The sequence below is a fragment of the Pseudonaja textilis genome, chromosome 3, assembly GCF_049901715.1.
Source record: "Pseudonaja textilis isolate UNSWEBS1 chromosome 3, rPseTex1.2, whole genome shotgun sequence".
NCBI lineage: Eukaryota > Metazoa > Chordata > Lepidosauria > Squamata > Elapidae > Pseudonaja > Pseudonaja textilis.
In genome coordinates this window covers 118,724,981-118,745,187 of record NC_141992.1, presented here as the reverse complement: position 1 = coordinate 118,745,187, position 20,207 = coordinate 118,724,981, and the positions used below count along the sequence as shown (strand labels likewise).

At 36.7% G+C, this 20,207-nt stretch overlaps 1 protein-coding gene across 3 annotated transcripts in view; it reads left to right on the top strand.

Annotated features, from left to right (window-relative positions):
* The window catches only part of DNAH5 (dynein axonemal heavy chain 5), a 153,127-nt gene that overhangs the window by 69,684 nt on the left and 63,236 nt on the right, over nt 1–20,207 (top strand). For all 3 annotated transcript variants that reach the window (XM_087930711.1, XM_087930712.1, XM_087930710.1), the window contains exons 39-47: nt 1,022–1,156; nt 3,251–3,358; nt 4,127–4,280; nt 7,233–7,379; nt 9,453–9,694; nt 12,032–12,208; nt 15,899–16,103; nt 17,749–17,891; nt 19,816–19,950. In XM_087930711.1, coding sequence (XP_087786837.1) covers nt 1,022–1,156; nt 3,251–3,358; nt 4,127–4,280; nt 7,233–7,379; nt 9,453–9,694; nt 12,032–12,208; nt 15,899–16,103; nt 17,749–17,891; nt 19,816–19,950 — 1,446 coding nt within the window. The remainder of the gene's footprint in view (nt 1–1,021; nt 1,157–3,250; nt 3,359–4,126; nt 4,281–7,232; nt 7,380–9,452; nt 9,695–12,031; nt 12,209–15,898; nt 16,104–17,748; nt 17,892–19,815; nt 19,951–20,207) is intronic.

Below are 20,207 nucleotides of genomic sequence, written 5' to 3'. Positions count from 1 at the left end.
TAAGCCAAGCAATATTTAATGAATGTTTTGTTAAATGAGAAAGGACAAGATCTGTCCTTGCCTATGATTGATTATGTACCATCAAATTAGTGTTGATTCTAGTGACAACATTGATTTTCTCGAGAAAGATCTGTCCCCAATTTGGCCTCTTCAGGTTGTCCAATATTGCATCCATCACTGCTGTAATTAACTCCAGCCACCTTACTACTGGTTGTCCTTTTTCCTTCTAGTACTGGACTATGCCTTTGAACAAACATATCGTGGCAAAATAAACAAAAAATAATGGTTTTTCTCTAGCAAAATAATCCCTTTTTTAAAAAAATGAATGCTTTATTTCTAGTTTTATGTTTTTATTGAAGCACTGATACATTTTGTCTGACTTTTTTTTAAAAAAAGAATGAGAGGCATGTTTTCACTTACCCTTTCTTTGCTTGCTTTTTTTAAAAATAAAATTTCCATCAAAAGATAGAACAGATAATTTGCTTTCCCAAATTATTTGAAACTAGTCTGATAAAACCAGTTTTGTACACAAAATTTTATGTTTTCTCTCAGTTTATTATCTTGAAGCAAAGTCTCCAGAGGTTCCTAGTATTTCAGCATTAAGATAGGCTGGTGTGTATACTTTTTAAATCACTATTTACAAGTAACTAGTCACTGAGACTAATACCAGCCTCCTGTTTATTCAACAATTCTATTTCAATAAACAATCTTTATTTTAACCGTGTTACAAATGTGTACTATATTTCTCCACATTTGTTCTATGTATTACTGTTGCTAGTTGCTAGCATATATTTTGTTCTATCACACATTTACTGTATGTGACATCATGGGCAAGATAATTTACTGTTATTATTGGGAACTTTGAGCTGATTACAGTTCACTCTATCATTTTCAGTAGCAGGTCTTCAACTGAGTAATGTCTTTATTTCTAAGCCAACAGGTGTTGGAACACAGAATGTCTGTTTGCATCCTTGCTTTAATTTTGTTCCTTTATACCTAGAATCTTTTGTTTTATCTGTAGGTACATTATGACTTTGGTCTCAGAAATATATTGTCAGTACTACGGACCTTGGGTGCAGCCAAAAGATCAAACCCCAGTGACACTGAATCCACTATTGTAATGCGTGTCTTGAGAGATATGAATCTTTCTAAATTGGTAAGCATGAATTCAGATTTTTGCTCTCTTTGGGTTTATTTGGATGGTATTCCTTGGTTGCCATTCAAATATTAATTAAATATGCTCTTTTGCCTTTTCTTAGGCTGGCTGCTGACCCAGCTATCTATATATCAAATAGGTGTCAGAAATCTGTGAGCAAAACTAGAAGCTTATTTGGACCATTAGAGTGACAAGGGGAGAATAAGTCAAGTATGTTCAACCACAGATTTTTAAGCCTAGATCCCAAACTAAGCAGAGATGATGATTTATTAAATTTGTAAGCTGCCCAATTCCCAGAGACTGGACGGACTAGAGAAAGTTAGAAGTGCCGCCAAAGGGGAAAATGAGTCTTGGTTGCCTCTCGTGACTGGGAAAGAAATGGTTATGAAGGTACAAAAAAAGAAACCCATAGTACACTATACTACACATATACACGTATACTTATTTATTTATTTATTTATTTATGAATTAATTAATTACACACTTATAATGCTGTCCACACAGCATTACAAACACACAGCATTACAAACCTGAATTCTTTTTAGGATCATCATTGGCCAGATGAATACGATATTTGTTTTTGAAATTACTGGCCAGACAATTTCAAGTGATGAGTTGCTTCTGGCTGTGAGCTATAGGTTGCCAGCCCCTGAATTAGAGCAGTGATGGTGAGCTTGATGGCTCTTGATACTCCCATTTTGGATAAACAATACAAAATCTGTAATACAGAGCATTAAATACTAATTTTGATAATGATGAATAAATGTAACATGAGGTCCCAGAGAGCGCAGGAGGAGCTTACTCTTTTTACTCTTTTTACCTCCAAAGTAATAGGCATAATCCACAAAGCCTACTTGAGTTTGTGGGGGATGAAAGAAAAGTCATACAAGGAAATAAGGCTTATGTTGGTTTATGTTGGTCAAAAGTGATGGAGGACATAGGATTTGAGGAGTCCACATCCATAGTTGGGTTCATTAAGATTCATTCCTACATGCTTTAGAATGGAATGTATGAATGACCTTCGGAAGGAGATGCTGCCTAGGAAACAAGAGACAAGAGAGGCAGGAGACCCTAAGTGAGTGGCTTAATAGTCAGAGGAAGAGATGTACCCTAATGGATCAAATAGTTAAAAGTAGAGGCAAGAATTTTGTACGTTCAGACTTGCAAGATTCTGTTAATGTGTTCTGACAAGAAAATAGAATTACTTCATCTTGTCTTGTTTGCCTGGGAGGGATGATAGTCATGTATGTTCAGCCAAGATATTTCTAGTTTGCAAATTTATTTTGCTGCTGCATTTCACCATTGTTTTAATAGCCTGCCAAATATATTGGCTTTGTGCTTATTTTGGTGCAGAACAATACTGTGTACCAAACTTCCAAATGGATGACTGAAGGAATGACCAATTTTTCATATTTTGAGGACTGAGTGGAGAAATCAGTTAGAATAGGCTACACATTTTCTTTTCAAGACAGTTCCTTTGTGCTGGGAATGTAACATACAGCAAATTACTGCCTATCTTCTGTTGCTCCAAACGCTGTAATTTAAATCCTTGTTTTGATGGAGAGCTAGCATTTTTTCTGGTTCCCCAGTTGTGTTAAAGTTCCTTCTTTTGGCATTATTTAGTGTTTTCTTACCCTAACTTTCAATAAACCACCTTGTTTGTCAGGTGTTATTTCTCCTTCCTTTCCTTCCAAATAGTTTCTGAAACATAATTTTTCATACACAGCATACCTGCCTCACTGAAAGATGATGGGTCTGAACCAATTGCCTTTCATTTTGCACTCTTTCTTAAAACATTTTTTCCGATGTTATAATTTTTTCATTAAGTTCTGGGCCCTTGTAAATTCTATCATTTTTAGTTTGTTTTTAACAATTCCTACCTTGATAATGTTTCAGTTTTATTTGCTCTGTCCTTTCTCTGACCCAGATGTGTAAAATGTGCATCATTCTTACCAGCAATGCAGTAGAAATATATTTAGATGAGGGAAGTGTGGTTTTTCTGTATAGTATAAAATTGTGAATTTGATAATAGGTACTTGCATTAAGTATTACATGATAGAAAGCACGAATTTTCCTATTACTTTTTATTGCTAGATAGATGAAGATGAACCCTTATTTTTGAGTTTGATAGAAGATCTTTTCCCAAGTATACAACTTGACAAGGCAGGTTATCCAGAGCTAGAAGCTGCAATCAGCAAACAGGTACTGTTTATAAACATTTATATATATATTTTTCTAAAAACATCTCATATTGGTAATTTTGTTTGTTTTCCCTTAGCATATCTATCTTGTTTTGTGATGGAAGACATGATTTGTAATTAAAGGCACAGTCCTACCTTGAATTTCATGAGCTAAGAGACAACTCAGTTTGGCAGAAATTCATAGGATAGTAGATATGTATCAGTAGAATTGTCTAGATGTAAAAATGTCCTGGCAGGAATATCTAAAATGAATTGGCTGTAGACAGCACAGGAGAGGAAACTTCTTTTATTATACAGTATGTTAAAATTAGTCCAATTAATAGTAAAAGGTACAGTTTTACACCCAATATTTTTCCCTAGCGGCCTAAATGGAGAGATGTTTTATTTTTAACTGGTCAACATATTAGTCCTACTGAACAAATTACATCACTTTAGCCCCAATGTCAACATATTCACCTAAACCTGTCCTCTCTGCATACCTCCTAATGCAGATATGTTCAAAGGGAAGATCTGGAAGAAATTTCTATTCATGTGAGCAGGAGCTTCTTCATAGTCTGATAAAGCAGTGTATCCCAACCTTAGCCAATTGAAGAGGATCAGGCTTCAATTCCCAGGATTCTCTACAATGGCTTGCACTGGCTGTGGAATTCTGGGAGTTGATCACAACGCCTGGAAATTGCCAAGTTGAGAAATTTTGTAATAAAGCAAGGGAAAAGTCCAGGCACGGATTCTATGTAAATAAAATAATTAATGCTGTAATTTTTGACAGGTTGAAGAGGCTGGCTTAATTAATCACCCACCTTGGAGACTGAAAATTATCCAGCTTTTTGAAACTCAACGCGTAAGACATGGCATGATGGCTCTAGGTCCCAGTGGAGCAGGAAAAACAACATGCATCCACACACTGATGAAATCCATGACAGGTCTGGAAAACTGACCCTGGGATAAGTAAAAAAAATCTTTTCTGCATTTTGGTAAAATAAATTAGTAGTCAGAGAAAGCTTTTTAAGGACTACATAGTAAAAAAAAAGTATAGTTTTACCCAAATGGTTATGTGATTATTTCTGAAAATATTAGCATTCTTTGTTTTTAGCCATTGTGATGTTCTTGAAATTATTTGAGAACCCAGTTACACAGCAACAGCAGAATTTAAGCAGATCACTATTCCTAAAAAGTATAAACAGAGAATATATATATGTGTGTTGCTTGTTCACACATCACAATAAACTGCACCTTATGAAATCTCTTGGTAGACATTTTTCTACTCTACAGTTTGTTTTAGCTACACCACATTTTCAATGACTTCTGTCTCCAGGGCTCTGGTAATGCTAGAATATGCCACAAAACTAAATTGTCTAAATTATTGTTATGGGCCACAGACAGTGAGCATAGTTATGTTCACAGAAGAGGAAAAAGCTATACAAATTACTGCTGAGTGATAGTGTGAGGTAAGCCTGGCCATGAAGTGAGTTTCATTGCAAAGCTATTTCATTAGCATGATGCCATGGAGGATGGAAAATTAGCAATAATGGCTGTCTTCCACAAGTGGCTTTGCTATCTGTATTTTTGGTCTAATCAAATAAGCTACATTTAAACTGGGTTCATATGTCTTGGTCACCCAGAGGTAATTTCTGAACAAACTTGCACTTATTTTATATGCATTGAATTGCTAATTGGCAGTTATAAAGACAGGATTAAAGAAAATTATTTGAGTAATAATTCCAAAGTTTTTTTTAAATGTAAAAGTATGATCAAGGCATAGGAATATACAAAATGCAACACCCAAAGGTAGGGCCATTTTCTCCCAGAATGCTTTTAGCCAACCATCCTGGGGGTGATTCATAATTTTCTGGAAGTAAATCTGGAAGAGTAAGTAGTTCATGGTGCACTGGAAATCTGATGCTGAAAGAGGAATATTATGAGTAATACTGGGTTTTGCACATGCTGAGTTCAGCAGTCAGCTGAGATTTCAAAGTGAGAAACACTTAATGAAAAATTGATGACAAAAAGAAAGGCCATTTGTCTGTTTAGCAAATGACTGCTAAAGCAAAGGAAGATTTCTTTTTTCTCTTCCCTGAACTGTCACATATCGGAACAGATAGGCTTTTTATTTAATACTATTTTAGCAACAATTTAAATCCTCCCCTCTTCAGTTATTTCTTGAAACAGCTTCCCTCCCTAGCTTCTAACCCTCTCCTTCCTCTCTTAAAACATGCCAGCCATGGAGAAAAATAGACCATTGATGTTAGAAAGCTTTGTATTTCCCCGGAGATTGTAGTGACGTCATTGCTGACTTCATAGTGCCAAAGGGTTCAGCTAACAGTTTTGTGTGCTAGCTGAGCATCTGACTTCAAAGCCTGCAATCCTGTGCTACCTAAGTGAGATAATAGATTTTTAAGGTATTTACTTGTAGAAGGGTTATGCAGTGTTTCGGATTAAAAGGGATAAGGATACTTCGGAGCATGTGCAGCACCTTTTGCTAACTTCTTAAACCAAATGTGCCTTTTCCTGAAATTGCATTGTAGCTGCAGGGAATTCACCATCCAATCCCAGGAAATGACAAAACTGCTTTAATCAGTTGCCAGCATATGCAGCAGGAATGGCCCACATGCTTCAAACATATTATTCCCTTCAAATATAAAGAGCTAGCCAGTGTTAATTGGTAATAACTACCACCTAATGGATCTTTGCTGCACAAAATCTGTAAATGTAGATCTAAAGATATTTTTTTTTTACAAAAACCAATTTAATTGCAGTGAAATTTCCTAGAGGTAATATTATGGTGAGGAGGGGACAGTGAGTCTCCCTGCTTAAAATAAACAAAGAAGAGATTAGCTGTGGTGGATGCCCACATGTGTACAGTGCCTAAAGCAGTTTCATCGGATTGGCTTCTAAATTTTTAGCAAAGGGTTTTCTCTGCCCAGTTGCTGGGTGGGCATGGGCATGGTGGGCGTGGCCTAGTTGGCCTCCTGCACCAGGGGCTGGAGGGGGTGTTTTTTCCCTCCTCAGGCTTCGGGGGCTTTCCTCGAGCCTCCGGGAGGGCGAAAATGGCCTCCCCGGGCTCTGGAGGCTGTCTGGAAGCCGGAAACAGATCCAAACTTCTGGGAGACTCATTTTTCACACTCCCCAAGCCTCCACATACTTACCTGCATCCAAAATGGGCTGTGTGGGGACTCCTAGGAGGGGCAGGATGGGCGGGGCCAGGCAGGAGTAGGATTTGGGGGTTCTCCGAACTGCACAGAATCTTAGCTAGGGTCTCTCCTGAACCCCTGAGAACTCCCAGCAACCCACCCGTGAATTTCATGCTTCTTTTAACAATGTTCAACCCAGAAATGTATATGTTCATAAAAGTCATGCAAATGTGGGTAAATGTATATGCTTATTTAACATGCTTTGTTAACTTCAAGAATCTCCATGTAAAACGAATTGCAAAGCACAAATCGTTTCTCATGTTGATCACCAATGTAATTCTTGTATTTAAAGAACAAAGCTGTTCTTAATGAAAATGTTATCGTAGATATTATTGGACTAAAGTCCCTATAATGCATGGCATTTATATTGATGAAAGTAAATGTAAATGGCAATCTAATACCACCTGGAAATCTAAGATTGAAGAAAAAAAAATCAACAAGTTAAAACTTTGAGGATTCCTTTATTTTCAGTTTGCATTTCCCCCTCCTTAATTAACATGGTTGAAAATAATCGAACAATATTCAGTTAAGTGAAGGCTGCAATATACCATGAATAACTTTAACATTGCAGCCCCACAGAATGTTTTTACATTATCAACTTCAAAGACTAAAATCTGCCTATTGATCGAATGCTATACTAGTGTAGCAATGGTTTCAAATGGATCTTCCCTTTGGCATGTACAGATTGTGGCCAACCCCACCGTGAAATGAGAATGAATCCAAAGGCCATCACTGCACCTCAGATGTTTGGACGCCTTGATGTTGCAACCAATGACTGGACAGATGGGATATTCTCCACTCTATGGAGGAAAACTTTGAGAGTCAAGAAGGGTACTATATTATAATTGCTAGAGTTATACAGTATTTGATTATTTCTTTCATTGGAAAAAAAAATCCTAAAATCCAGTTATTCCCCTCATTCCCCTCATTTGTTATACTATTAATCAAGCCATCCTAGTCTGAAAATTAAAGAGGCTCATGAGAGCATATTATGGAGGAGAAGTCGCAATAGCAGGCAGGGTTGAGCTTGGAGCAAAGGTTACCACATTTGGCTCCCCTGATGTTACTATAAATATAGCCATCTCATATAACTGGTAATGGCTGAGAATACTGAAAATTGTACTTCAAAGCTATCAGCTGACCACATAGTTGGGTTATTGTGAGGAGAATTACCTGCTGATCTGGAAAGTACACCTCTATTCCAGTCGGTTGCTGTATTTATCTGTTTATTACAATAATGTGACCCTCTTGTTTTAGTTTCCCAAACAGCCAATAAATGTGCAGATGAGAAATAGAATGCTTAAATTCATGGATAAGCCTCAAGACTTTGTAGGAAGGCTGGGCAACATTTTCATCCCCATAGGCTACAAGCAACATGGAATGCAATGCAATGCAATGCAATGCAATGGAAATAGAATAGAAATAGAACAGGAATAGAATAGAATAGAGTAGAGTAGAGTAGAGTAGAATAGAATAGAATAGAATAGAATAGAATAGAATAGAATAGAATAAGAATGGGATGGGATAGGATGGGGTAGGATAGGATGGGGTAGGATAGGAATAGAATAGGAATGGAATAGAATAGAATCTGGAAAGGACTTTGGAGATCTTCTGTTCAACCTCCTGCTTAAGCAAGAGACCGTATGCCATTTCAGATAGGAGGCTGTCCAGTCTCTTCTTAAAAACCTCCAGTGATAAAACATCCACAACATCTGAAGGCAAGCTGTTCTACTCAAGGGTGGGATCTGATAGGGTTAACTACCAGTTCGGTCATTTACGAGGTTTGGTGGTTTACTATGTGCTTCTGCCAGCGGGTGCCTGTAAATTGTCATCAGCATGCTGCGTGCAGAGAAGCAGCTTTTCAAAAAGCCCCTTTTCCCTGTTTTTTTAAACTGCAGCTGTGCCTAGCACAGCAGCTGAAGTTGAAAAAATCAGGAAATAAAGGTCAGGTAAGAGCCCAGGTGGACGGGTGAGCAAAAACATCAGCAGACATAGAACCGGTTCTATGTCTGCTGCTCTTCAGAGCTACCGGTTCTACAGAGGTGGACAGAACTGGTAGAAACCCACCCCTGGTTCTACTGGTTAATTATCCTCACTGTTAGAAAGTCTCTCCTTAATTCCAGGTTCTTTTCTCTTTCTCTTTAGTTTCCATCCATTGTTTCTTGTCTTGCCTTCTGGTGCTTTGGAAAATAATTTGACCCCCTCTTCTTTGTGGCAGCCCCTCAAATACTGGAATACTTCTATCATGTCACCCCTAGTCCTTCCTTTTAGTCTTAGTTTTAGTCTCCAGGCCTTTAATAACCTTAGTTGCTCTTCTCTGCATTCCCCACCACCCAAAGTTTAAACATCTCTTTTTATTAGCATCCTTAGCCTGCTGACTATGTATGGATACTTTTTGTCCTCTCAGATTAAGAAGCAGTTGTTATCAAAATTGCTGAATGGCAGCTTTGACAGATGGGGAAAGAGAATAGGAGGATGACTTTTTATTGCTTAGGTGTCATCTGTCAAGGGCTTTACATGTAAAATAAAAATGTCAAGTATCTTGTAAGTAATGTTTCCCCAGCATATTACTTGCTTTGAGAAACCTATTACTACTAAATAGAATCTATTACTATTGAATAGAATATTCCTTTTCTGCTTTTCAGAATTGCTGGAGAGAGCCAAAGAAATGATTTAAATGAGGCTTTTCTGCATTTCACTTCTGCAAGTTTAAGTAGGAGCTTGTCTAAGATCATCCACTGATCTTCAGAGCCACTTGAGAAGCTGACTATAACTATCACACAGCAAATTAATCTATGTTGTTTCTACTTTTTAATCATATTCATATTTATTCTATGATGAGGAAAATGATTGTATCTCAAAATACTCTCTTTACAAGAAATGTTTTCCTTCCTTTGGGTATAGGAGAACACATCTGGATAGTACTTGATGGTCCTGTGGATGCCATTTGGATTGAAAATCTGAACTCAGTGCTTGATGATAACAAAACATTGACCCTGGCTAATGGAGATCGGATTCCTATGGCACCAAATTGTAAAATTGTTTTTGAGCCTCATAATATTGACAATGCTTCTCCTGCAACAGTGTCAAGGAATGGCATGGTATTTATGAGTTCATCTGTTCTCAACTGGAGCCCAGTTCTTGAGGTATATTTGCTTTTATGAGTTCAAACTCTTTGTTTCAGACTGTTAAAGTTAGGATATGAATGAATTATAGAAGAATCTGTAACATACTCTGAATATACATTTAGCTGTCTAATAAACCAATGTATTTACTTCCACAGCCATTACTTTCAGTGGTTTAGCTACTAAGTACCAATAATGTCAACTGCTAACCATCTTAACCTTTAACATTATAGCCATAATGTTCTAAGTGAAGTTATTATGAACTCTGGTTCAAGATTCTTCTATAGGAATATGATTACCATACCCATATTTGGTATGGTATATATGGTATGTAGTGCGCATGTGTGTGTTACAGGAACATATATATGTGTATAGTAAATTACTATAACATGCCATACAACTGATTATTCTTAATCAGGGATTCTACTGTTTGTTGTATCTCCCAATTCAAAGCACCGATAGTCAATTTTGAAGACTTAAAAGCTTTGTGTTTCATATCTTCAGATTTTTAGTTTGGTGCCATTGTCTCTTTCTAGAGGAGTGACTGTATTAATAAGGTTAGATCAGGTGAACTACTGGGAACTCATCTGTTGTCTAACATTCAGTCCCATTTAATTGTTGTGAAGAGCTTGACAGGATCTTAAGCGTCTTCTTATGAGTTGCTGTCTTTAGATGAAGCTATGATACTATCCCTGAAATGTACTAAAGAGTTCAGGTGGCATGTAAAATATTATCTCATGTTGACTTCCTCCCCACATCAGCTGTGTATGGGAAGGGACATCTTTCTACAATCTTATGACACAAACACATAACTCCACTTCCTATGTTTTACACATATTTCTGATATGATACCATGTAAACATCATATAATTGGAAGGCCTTCTGAAAAGGAGTAACACTCACAACTTCAGTATGCCTCTAATATTACCTTGCTCCACTTTCCATTGTATTCCTGTGTAACCTCAGCTTTGCCTTGCCTCCCAAATTAGTTTGAGAAAGGTTATAAGATGAGAGGCAAGAATGCTCAACAAGGCTGCCCATGGATTTCCATGGTTGAAAAGGAACTGAACGTAAACTTTATGAATCTTACCCATGATTTAATGAGCTATGTACCTAAGTTAGTGTTTACCAATGAGGCAAACACTCCAGGATTTTAATCAATGCTAAAATCGTAGAAATTGTCATCAGATCAGACTAGGTCCCACCACCAGGATATGAGACTGCAATATTCAGAACAACAGGAGAACATGGCAGTCTAATCAGTAACATGTGGAAGAAGGTCTTAATACACATTTTTTTCACCAGCAAATCTGATTATTTGTATGTGGTAAAAGAGAGTATTGAATTATTGGGATGAGTAATATGATTAATGACTAAGCAGAAGGACATGGGAAGAGAGGAAAAGAACCTGATAGGGACAACTGCAAATCAATTTGGAAGGTCAGGACATTAAGAAAAGAGAAAAGAGGAGAGATGACTCTCGTGGCAAATATGAGGGAGAGGAGACAGCTAAATGAGTGTAAAGATCAGGCTGCCAAGCACTAAATTTTATGTCATTGACAGACATCTAGAATTATGCTTCATCAATCTTAGCCAGCCAAGGGATGGAGTCTCTGACAACTCCATAGGAATTGGTTTCCACCCCCCAAATGAGGAAGAAATTGCAGATAAATTTGCCCTTATCCACAATAGTAGTCTGATGGCTTCTGTGACAAAAGTGAAGAATCCAGTAAAAGTTTAAACTTACATTGGACTTAGTGAACCACATAGGACAAGTGTTGTCCCAGTGTTGGCTGCATTGTGACTAGATGATCGGCATGTGTAGAAATTTTTAAAGCTGCCTTTAGGACTTCTTTGACTAGAAAAGTAGGATACAAAATCAATATAAATGAACTCAACAACCACAATTCAGAAATTTAGTTAGTACTTTAATGGAGTCAGAATGGGAGAAATATCTCTTTCATACTTTAGATTAACTTTGCGCCTACTACACAACTTTTTGCTCTTTCTCAAACTGTTGTTTAAGGCATTCATTAACTGTGTTCGAACTTAGATTCACCATTGACATTTTTTAGTATTTAATGTTTTGATTAAATGTTCTCCAATATAAAATTTGCATCTGATACGCTAACCTTCATCATTCCATTATCGCCCATCTGGGAAGCAGATAAGATCAAACATTGGCCTCCAGTATAGACAATTATTCTCTTGCCCAAAACAAAATGTTTCGGTGAAAAATGTAATTTCTTCTAGAAAATAAAAAAAAATTAGAGGATTAAAATTAAACTCTAGTTTCTCGAGCTGGTAAATTTGGATAATAATTTCAAAAGTTTCATGATTTGCTTTCAATTATAACAGGGTTTTCTAAAAAGGCGTACTCTACAGGAAGCAGAGATTTTGCGTCAATTGTACACAACGTCCTTTCCAGACCTTTACCGGTTTAGTATTCAGTCCTTGGAATACAAGATTGAGATGCTAGAAGCCTTTGTGATAATGCAGAGCATTAACATGCTTCAGGGCCTTATTCCCTGCAAGGTAATCATTTATGTTATTCAGACAGATTGATGATGATGAAGGTGATGATTGTCACAAATATTTTCCAGTGACTCAAGTTCTAATCAAAAGCATGGGAATCATGCACTATCAGTAAGTAATCAGGTCCAAGCAAGGTAGGGTTTTAAAAAAAATTCTTTTATTCTTTTCATTTATAATTTTTAATAAAGAGGCTGTTTATTTTCTTCAGGGAAGGAGGTTGCCCTCTGACAAGACAGATGGATTGCTTAAATGTAACCTGAGCCGCTTTTCTCTACAGTGCAGAGGGCACTTAGAGCAGAGTTCCCTAACCTTCCCAGCTTTGTGGACTGGTGGGAGGGGAGAGGGGATAGTTCTGCATGAGTGGCCAGCAAGCACGCATGCGCATGCCTTTCATTTGTGCGAGCGACGTGCACATGGGCCAGCCGCTCAAGCAAATGGAGTGCGCATGCACATGCTTGCTCGCTGCTCACACAAGTCAGGATGTTTTTGCACTCAAAGATACACGCCTGCTGTTTCTGCAGCCCAGTTATAAACAGCTCACGGCCCACTAGTGGGCCACAGCCCAGAGGTTATGGACCACCGACATAGAGTGAAAAATGTTAACTACAAGTTTACAGACCCAGCCCTGTGACTTAATTAATTGATTAGAACACTGGTGTGAAACTTGATCATGTCACATGACATCATGTGACATATTGTAACATTTTTTGCCTTTGCAGAGCTGGGGTGGGCATGGCCTGTGCATGATGCATCTGGCTCACAGGTTGCCAGTTTGACACCCAGGCAGCTCCCAGTTGCTGCCTGAAACTGACCAGAACTTAATCAGTTTGATACTGAAGGCTTTTATTCTGATAAATATGCTCATTGATAGAAAAATTAATTTATCACAGTTGCATTTACAGTTGCTATCCAATGCAGTGCTAAAGTAGAGCTAACTGTAATTCATATTCTGTGTGATGTTTGTTTTTGTAACCTGTTCTTATGCTGCTATGATTGTTGCTTTAGTCTCTCTCTCTCTCTCTTTTACTTTTCTATCAGATTTTATTTTTCAACCAATACCAAGACATTTATTTAATTTTCTTCTTCTCTCTCTCTCTCTCTCTCACACACACACACACACACACACACACACACAGAGAGAGAGAGAGAGAGAGAGAGAGAGAGATTTATATTTCCAATTGATTCCTTTTTATGGTGTTGTTTTTATTTTGCAGTCTTCAGTAGTTTTTCTTTACAAATTTCTACCAATAGACATTACTTACTATGCATGTAAAAATCATTCAAGAAGTGTTTTTCTTCTTTCATTGTTTGTTTTACTTGGAGCAAATCTCTCCCAGTGGCATAATAGAGTTTGTCAACATTGCTTCTTGGGTGAAAAGCATGATTCATGGTCATTAATTTTCTTGTTTCCCTATGAAGAATGTCTAATTGAGCTTGTGCCTAATCAATTACACCTGTAATATATTGAATTATTACAGTCCAAGTGTTTATGGCTTTAATTATTTTCCTACATTTAATTTTCTTCTCAAAAATTCTTTGATTAATTTTCTATAATTAGAGCCAGTACTCTTTTTAAAGTGGCTCATATAATATGCCAAGTGTTTCTATTAATACTTTGTATCCTTCTTGCGGCACCAATTTTTTTAAAAAAATATTATTTGAAATCCATCCAGTACAGGATTAAGGTGTGTTCATTGGTGGCTATGGAATGTAACTGATTTTTTCTAGTATGGATTTGTGGATGGATGATATTTGATTTTCCAGTCTAGGGCTGAAAGTGACCCATCCAGAATTCAATATCTTAGTGAGAACAATGCATCAAATTGGCTTTTAGACAGACAGCTAACTTAATATGTCTGAGATGTACCATGGCAATGTATATTAAAAGCAGTATAAGTATGTTTAGTTCATCGCTGGTATTGAATCAGTTATCTCATTCCATTCAACCTGCAATCATACCAAAACAAAGTTATATTTATTGGCCAAATCTGTGATTAAAAGAAGGGAGATGCCATTAGATTTAAAATAAATATAGCACCAGAATGTTTTTATTCATGATGGTATGGTAGCAAGTTCTTTTGTTCAGCATGAAATCATAGTGATGTAGACATGTACAAAATCATACAAAGTTATCTGGTGAAATCTAAATCTCCTTATCTTGCTAATGCGGTGTTAATGCCTGATGGAATTCATGACACTTCATTCATCAATTATCTTTGCTCTCATCAGCCCAAAGCCTGTCATTGGATTCGTGATTATGATGATTTATTGCTCCATTGCACTAGCACATAGTTCTATGGAAAAGTCTGAAATCTACATTTTTTTCTCCAGAATAATGAGTATGTGCTCTTGTAGTATAGTTTCATGGACTGCAAGAGTAACTTAAAGAGTTACTTCATTCATAATTATGTTATTGGAATATCTTTCAAGAACATTGATGTTGAAAGTAATTGTAAATTCATTTATGCCTATGACTTGGTATTTTATTTCAAGACCATAAATACAGTATCTCCTTATTAAAAAGGAAGTCTGAAAGTGAAAATTTTGCTGAGCTAATTTAAGTAATTGCTTGCCTTTACATACTATTGTTCTAAACCCATATAATTGTCCCATACAATGAATCTTTTGTCTACATAAGGAGTTAATCATAGTTTTCAAGATGATGTTAGAAAAAAGAGTTCCCAAATTGTGACTGTACTGTTTTCAGGCCCCTGAAATAATTGTAATCAGTTATGACAGTGATTGATCAAAATATGTTGCAAAAATATTTTGTGACATACAGCATTACATAAGATACAAAATATTTATGCTGATTTTCAGAATCTCAGCAAAACACAGATCCAATAAAAGAATTTGATCAAGTTTGACCTTGCTGTTACTGGATCTTATTTTATCCTTTCTTGCCATGGTTGGCAGTTAAAACTCTCTGAAATATTTATAATTTACAAAAATTACTGGTTTCCTCATTGCAAGGAGACCATAATATAGCAATTCCCAGTGGGAGTTTTCGGAAAAAGGAGCCTTTAGACTATAGGAGACACAGTTGTGCTGCTTCTCATCTCTGGTGCACCTCATCCTATTATTTCTTTAACCAAACCATTTCTTAATTGTCACCCATCAGAAATATTAAATTTTATGCATTCTTTTCTAGTGCCTGATTTCATTCAACTACAAATCATTAATCATTAGGGCTCCTGTAATCTGTTATTTTTTTCCAGCAATAAACCTTTTCTAGAGATTAAAATAGTGGCAAAAAGGCATTGTATTAATGTTTAAAATCCAAAGAAAATTTCACTTTAAAGTTTTTATTTTTCAATTAAAGATTTGCCCATAAAATTGAATTTTAAAAGAAAAAAAGCTAATAAAATTAGCCTTATCTTACATTGGCTGAATTAATTGATATAAATTATACTATTAAGTTATAAAATATAAATAACATATTGCCTCTCTAAAAGCAGATATTATTAATGTATTTTTGAAGCTTCTGATTTCTATTTTATATTACATGTTGAATCCTGACTGCTGCATTCATATTAGGTGTAGTGTGGCTCAGTCCTGTCTTCTCTTCAGTGAAAGTTGTCTGCTACTTAAAAATATACCAACTGTCCAATCCTTGAAAAAGTATGGTTTCTAAATGTTTCTGAATTTAGAATAGTTCAGTGATTAAAATCATTGTTTTTCATGACTTAGGACCAAGGTGTGGAAATTACTGCAGAATACCTAGAAAGATTGTACATCTTCTCCCTGATGTGGAGCATTGGGGCATTGCTGGAATTGGAAGACCGTTGGAAGTTGGAGCACTGGCTTCGTAGTCATGAAACTATAAACCTTGATCTTCCTAATATCCCAGAAGGAAGTGAAGACACAATGTTCGACTACTATGTTACCAACGATGGTGTGTGTACTCTCAAAAAGTTGCTATGGCTTATTGTCAAAAAGGTCTAGGTTATATAATGTAGCTAGATCACATCTCATAATTTGAGATCTTCCGCTGCAGTTTATTCAATAAGGATTTCATTTCTTGAGCTGGAGAATCTTCAGCATTTAAATATCTACTGTATACTTGTATAACCTTCGGTTACTCCAAACCCTATAGAAGTTTATGAAAGGAGCAATAGAGATTATGTAATTGCTGTTACTATCCTCTTCATAACCTTCTGCATATAGAAGACACATGTGACTTCTAAAACTATGGTACAAGGAGAGTGTCCAAAAACACACACCAGCTCTCCAGCTGTCCAGTGTTAATAGTCCTTTGCACTGAGATGTGATAACTGTTGAGATTGAGGGGAGATTGCCTCCCTTTTCCTCTCTACATGTAAAGCTTACACATTCTACATAAGCCAATGTCAATCATTTTAAATTCTATTTCATTTGCCCTGTGTTTTGCTAAGTTAGTTCTAAATTGGCGAGATACAAGGCATCTTTGACCTACTGTTGGGTAAACTGCATGGATATATTTCCTAAGGGCTTTCATTTTTAATAAACTCAGTTTCTACAGCTGAACTTCACTGGCTTGGTGGGAAAAAAAACTACCCAGAAATCCAGGATTCTGACAGTAGTGATAACATCTCAGGCAGCAGTCAAAAAGAATGAATAGGCCTTCCCAGTCTCTAGGAAGAATGCTTTATCCTGCTGTTTCTGATTGGAACAAAGAAGAGTGGCCAGTAAACATATAAATAGAGTTGTTGTTTTCTATGAGTCATGAGGGGTCAGGCTATGGTTTGGGTGATAAGGACTGCCGTTTTGATTTGTTTTACATGAAGAGAGAGAGAAAGAAATTATTTAAATACACAAGAGGTCAGGCTATGGTTTGGGTGATAAGAACTGCTGTTTTGATTTGTTTTATGTGAGAGAGAAAGAGAAAATACATGTTTAAGTGGCAAAAATGTGCTACAACTGCAATCCGCTATGATAGGAAAGACCAGATTTAATAAGCAATGCTCATTACATTTTTTTTTTTCATTTTGGCAGAGGAGGCAAATGAATACATTGTGCAACATGTTTTACACGATATAAAGAATCAATTATTTGGAGTACCCTTTTCTAAATCTGAAATATGGGAACTCTGCCAACCTGTGCCATGCCTTTTCTTTGCCTCTGAATGGCTTTATATTGGGTATTTTTTAAATTAACTAAACTGGCACTAGGTTTTTCTTCTATACTTGTATTGATGTAAATGAGGAAAATGTTCAAAAGTTCTATCAAGCTAATTCCTAAATGTCTTGTTATGTGCTAATTAAATATAGACACAGTACATTAATTAAATAGCAGACATGTTGGAGAAAATTCTATTTATATTTTATAAAATTATTTTCTTTTATTTTTTATTTAATATTTGGTTATGTTATTTGTCCCATAATTATACAGTTCAACCATTTTGCTAGTGTTTACTATGGACAAAAATGGTACTTTAATTTGGTTGCATTTCCATTTTATTTTGAACAACTAATAAGACATAAAATCACAATAAGACCTTACTTTAACTTAAAGTTCAGATAGATTGCTGTCAAATTTCTAGAATTTTTTTCCCTGCCTAGGTAATTGGATGCACTGGAATACATGTGTTGAAGAATATGTATATCCTACTAACAGTACACCAGAATATGGCTCTATTTTGGTTCCAAATGTTGACAACGTGAGAACTGATTTCCTTATTCATACAATTGCAAAACAAGGCAAGGTAATACTCTCCTGTTCCATATTGAATGTCATAGTGCTTTAGAGCAGGGGTCACCAACCTTTCGGACCTCAGGGACCACCAAACTCATAATTTTAGATCCCAGGGATCACTAACTGGTTCTGTGGGAGTGGCCTAATTTGTGGGTGTGGCTTGGTGGTCATGTGACTGGCTGGGCATGGCTTGTATGTAAATATAAATATTGAATGTTTTATATAAAAAAGAGCAACTTTTACCCAAAATCAGGCAAAGCAAGCAGACAGATTGAGTTGCTCACAGAATCACAGATTCATACAGAGATCTATCTATCTGCCATTGGCTAGCTCAGTCTATCACAAAAAATTTGCTAGCAAGCAAACCCACAAAATTTGCTAGCAAGCAAACTCACAAAATTAACTTACAACACACATGTATGTAAATATTGATATTTTTTTTATAAAAAGGGCAACTTTTATCCAAAATCAGGCAAAGCAGGCAGATTGAGTTTCTCACAGAATCATTGAGTGATCTATCTATCTGCCATTGGCTAGCTCAGTCTCTCAAATTTGCTTGCCATGAGTCTGCACTAAATTTGCTTGCAAGCAAACCTTCAGTCCTAAGGGAGGTTCGGCTCTGCTTAACTAGAAAGCAAGAAATCCAACCATTTCCTGCTTCCTAGCTAATCTAAATCTCTCGGCATAGCAGAACAGATGATGGTTGGAAAAAGGAAAAATAGCAACTTAGCAGACAAGTTTGCCGGGTAAGGAGTGAATGGGCGGGGAGGGGTCCCATGGGCCATGTGGGCTGAGCAGCCTTGTGTTTCTGCGCAGCGTGGATTAATTGCTTTGGGGGGTGCTCTGGGGGTAGATTTCTCTGTGGCCCACCAAAATTTTCTCACTGCCCACCAGTGGGTCGCGGCCCACCGGTTAGTGACCACTGCTTTAGAGAGACTTCATTTTTAAATACTTCTGGAATTGCTATCAGATTGTTAATTGTTCTTATGAACTGGGTAAGGATCAAATGTCTACAGCAGTGATGTCAAACTCAAGGCCACTGGCTTAGATCTGGCCTGTGGGGCTGCCCTGGAAACAGCAAAGGACTGGCCACAGTGCCTCTGCCAGTAAAAACAGAACTCGGGAGGACCACTGCAGCCCTCTCAGGTCCCGTTTTTGGCTGCAACGGCCTCCTGCAGCACTATGTCAATGAAAATGGAGGACACAGGGACACGGAAGGAAAGGAAGGAAGGAAGGAAGGAAGGAAGGAAGGAAGGAAGGAAGGAAGGAGAATATAATGAGAGTGAGTGAGGGTCTGAGGGAAGTCCCGCCTTAGTATTTTGCCACCACAGGTGCTCCCGACATGAGTGATGTCAAACTGGCCGTGGGCATCTTGGCCACGCCCACCTCAGACCCCCGAGGTCAAACAGAACCCTGATGTGGCCCTCAATAAAATCAAGTTTGACACCCTGGTTTACAGCCATAAAGAAATCTTTGAAGCTCACTAGTAGTTTGAATGTTCCCATTCAACGCAACTTTTTGGAATTATTCTATTTGCCCTTTTGAAGTTCACTGTAATCTGTCTTTTAACTTTCAGGATGCTGCATTATTTGTGTTTTGATCTTTAATTTTTAAATTTTGTCCAGACTGTCCTGGTGGTTTTGCTTCACTTCAAGATTAAAATGGTTCTACCAGTAAGAATCTGTAAATATTCTAATCCATTTTCCACATGAAGAAAGTAACGAATGGTTTGTTTATTAAAGTCACAAAACCTATTTTTGTGTTACAATGTTAATATTGTTGGTAGAACTAATTTTATTTTGGTTATGGATACACCATGCTGCAAAGAGTGATCTATTTCTTCATTATTTGAAACAGTTTTGAGATCTGAGCCTTTATCACTACCTTGGACTCTCATATCCCTAAAATCATTTGAATTCTCTTTTCATCTTCAGGCTGTTCTGCTAATTGGTGAACAAGGGACTGCTAAGACTGTCATCATCAAAGGATACATGTCAAAATATAATCCTGAAAATCACATGGCTAAGAGCCTTAACTTTTCATCAGCAACCACTCCTTTGATGTTTCAGGTGAAACTTAGCATTTTTTTTTCTCTTTCCTACAGAAACAGAGGTAACTTTGTAATTCATTGAAAATATACCAGAATAAAAATTAATCAAAAATATTTGAATAAGTAATAGAGATTCAAATGTTCACCGATTGCTATTTTTGGTGGTTCTTTTGACTTTAATAATAAATTGTCATTTTTTTGGAGAAGCTATTCCTTGTTCATATACTAAATTTAATCTAATTTTGGTATTTTGAACCTTGTACAAGGTTTTCATTT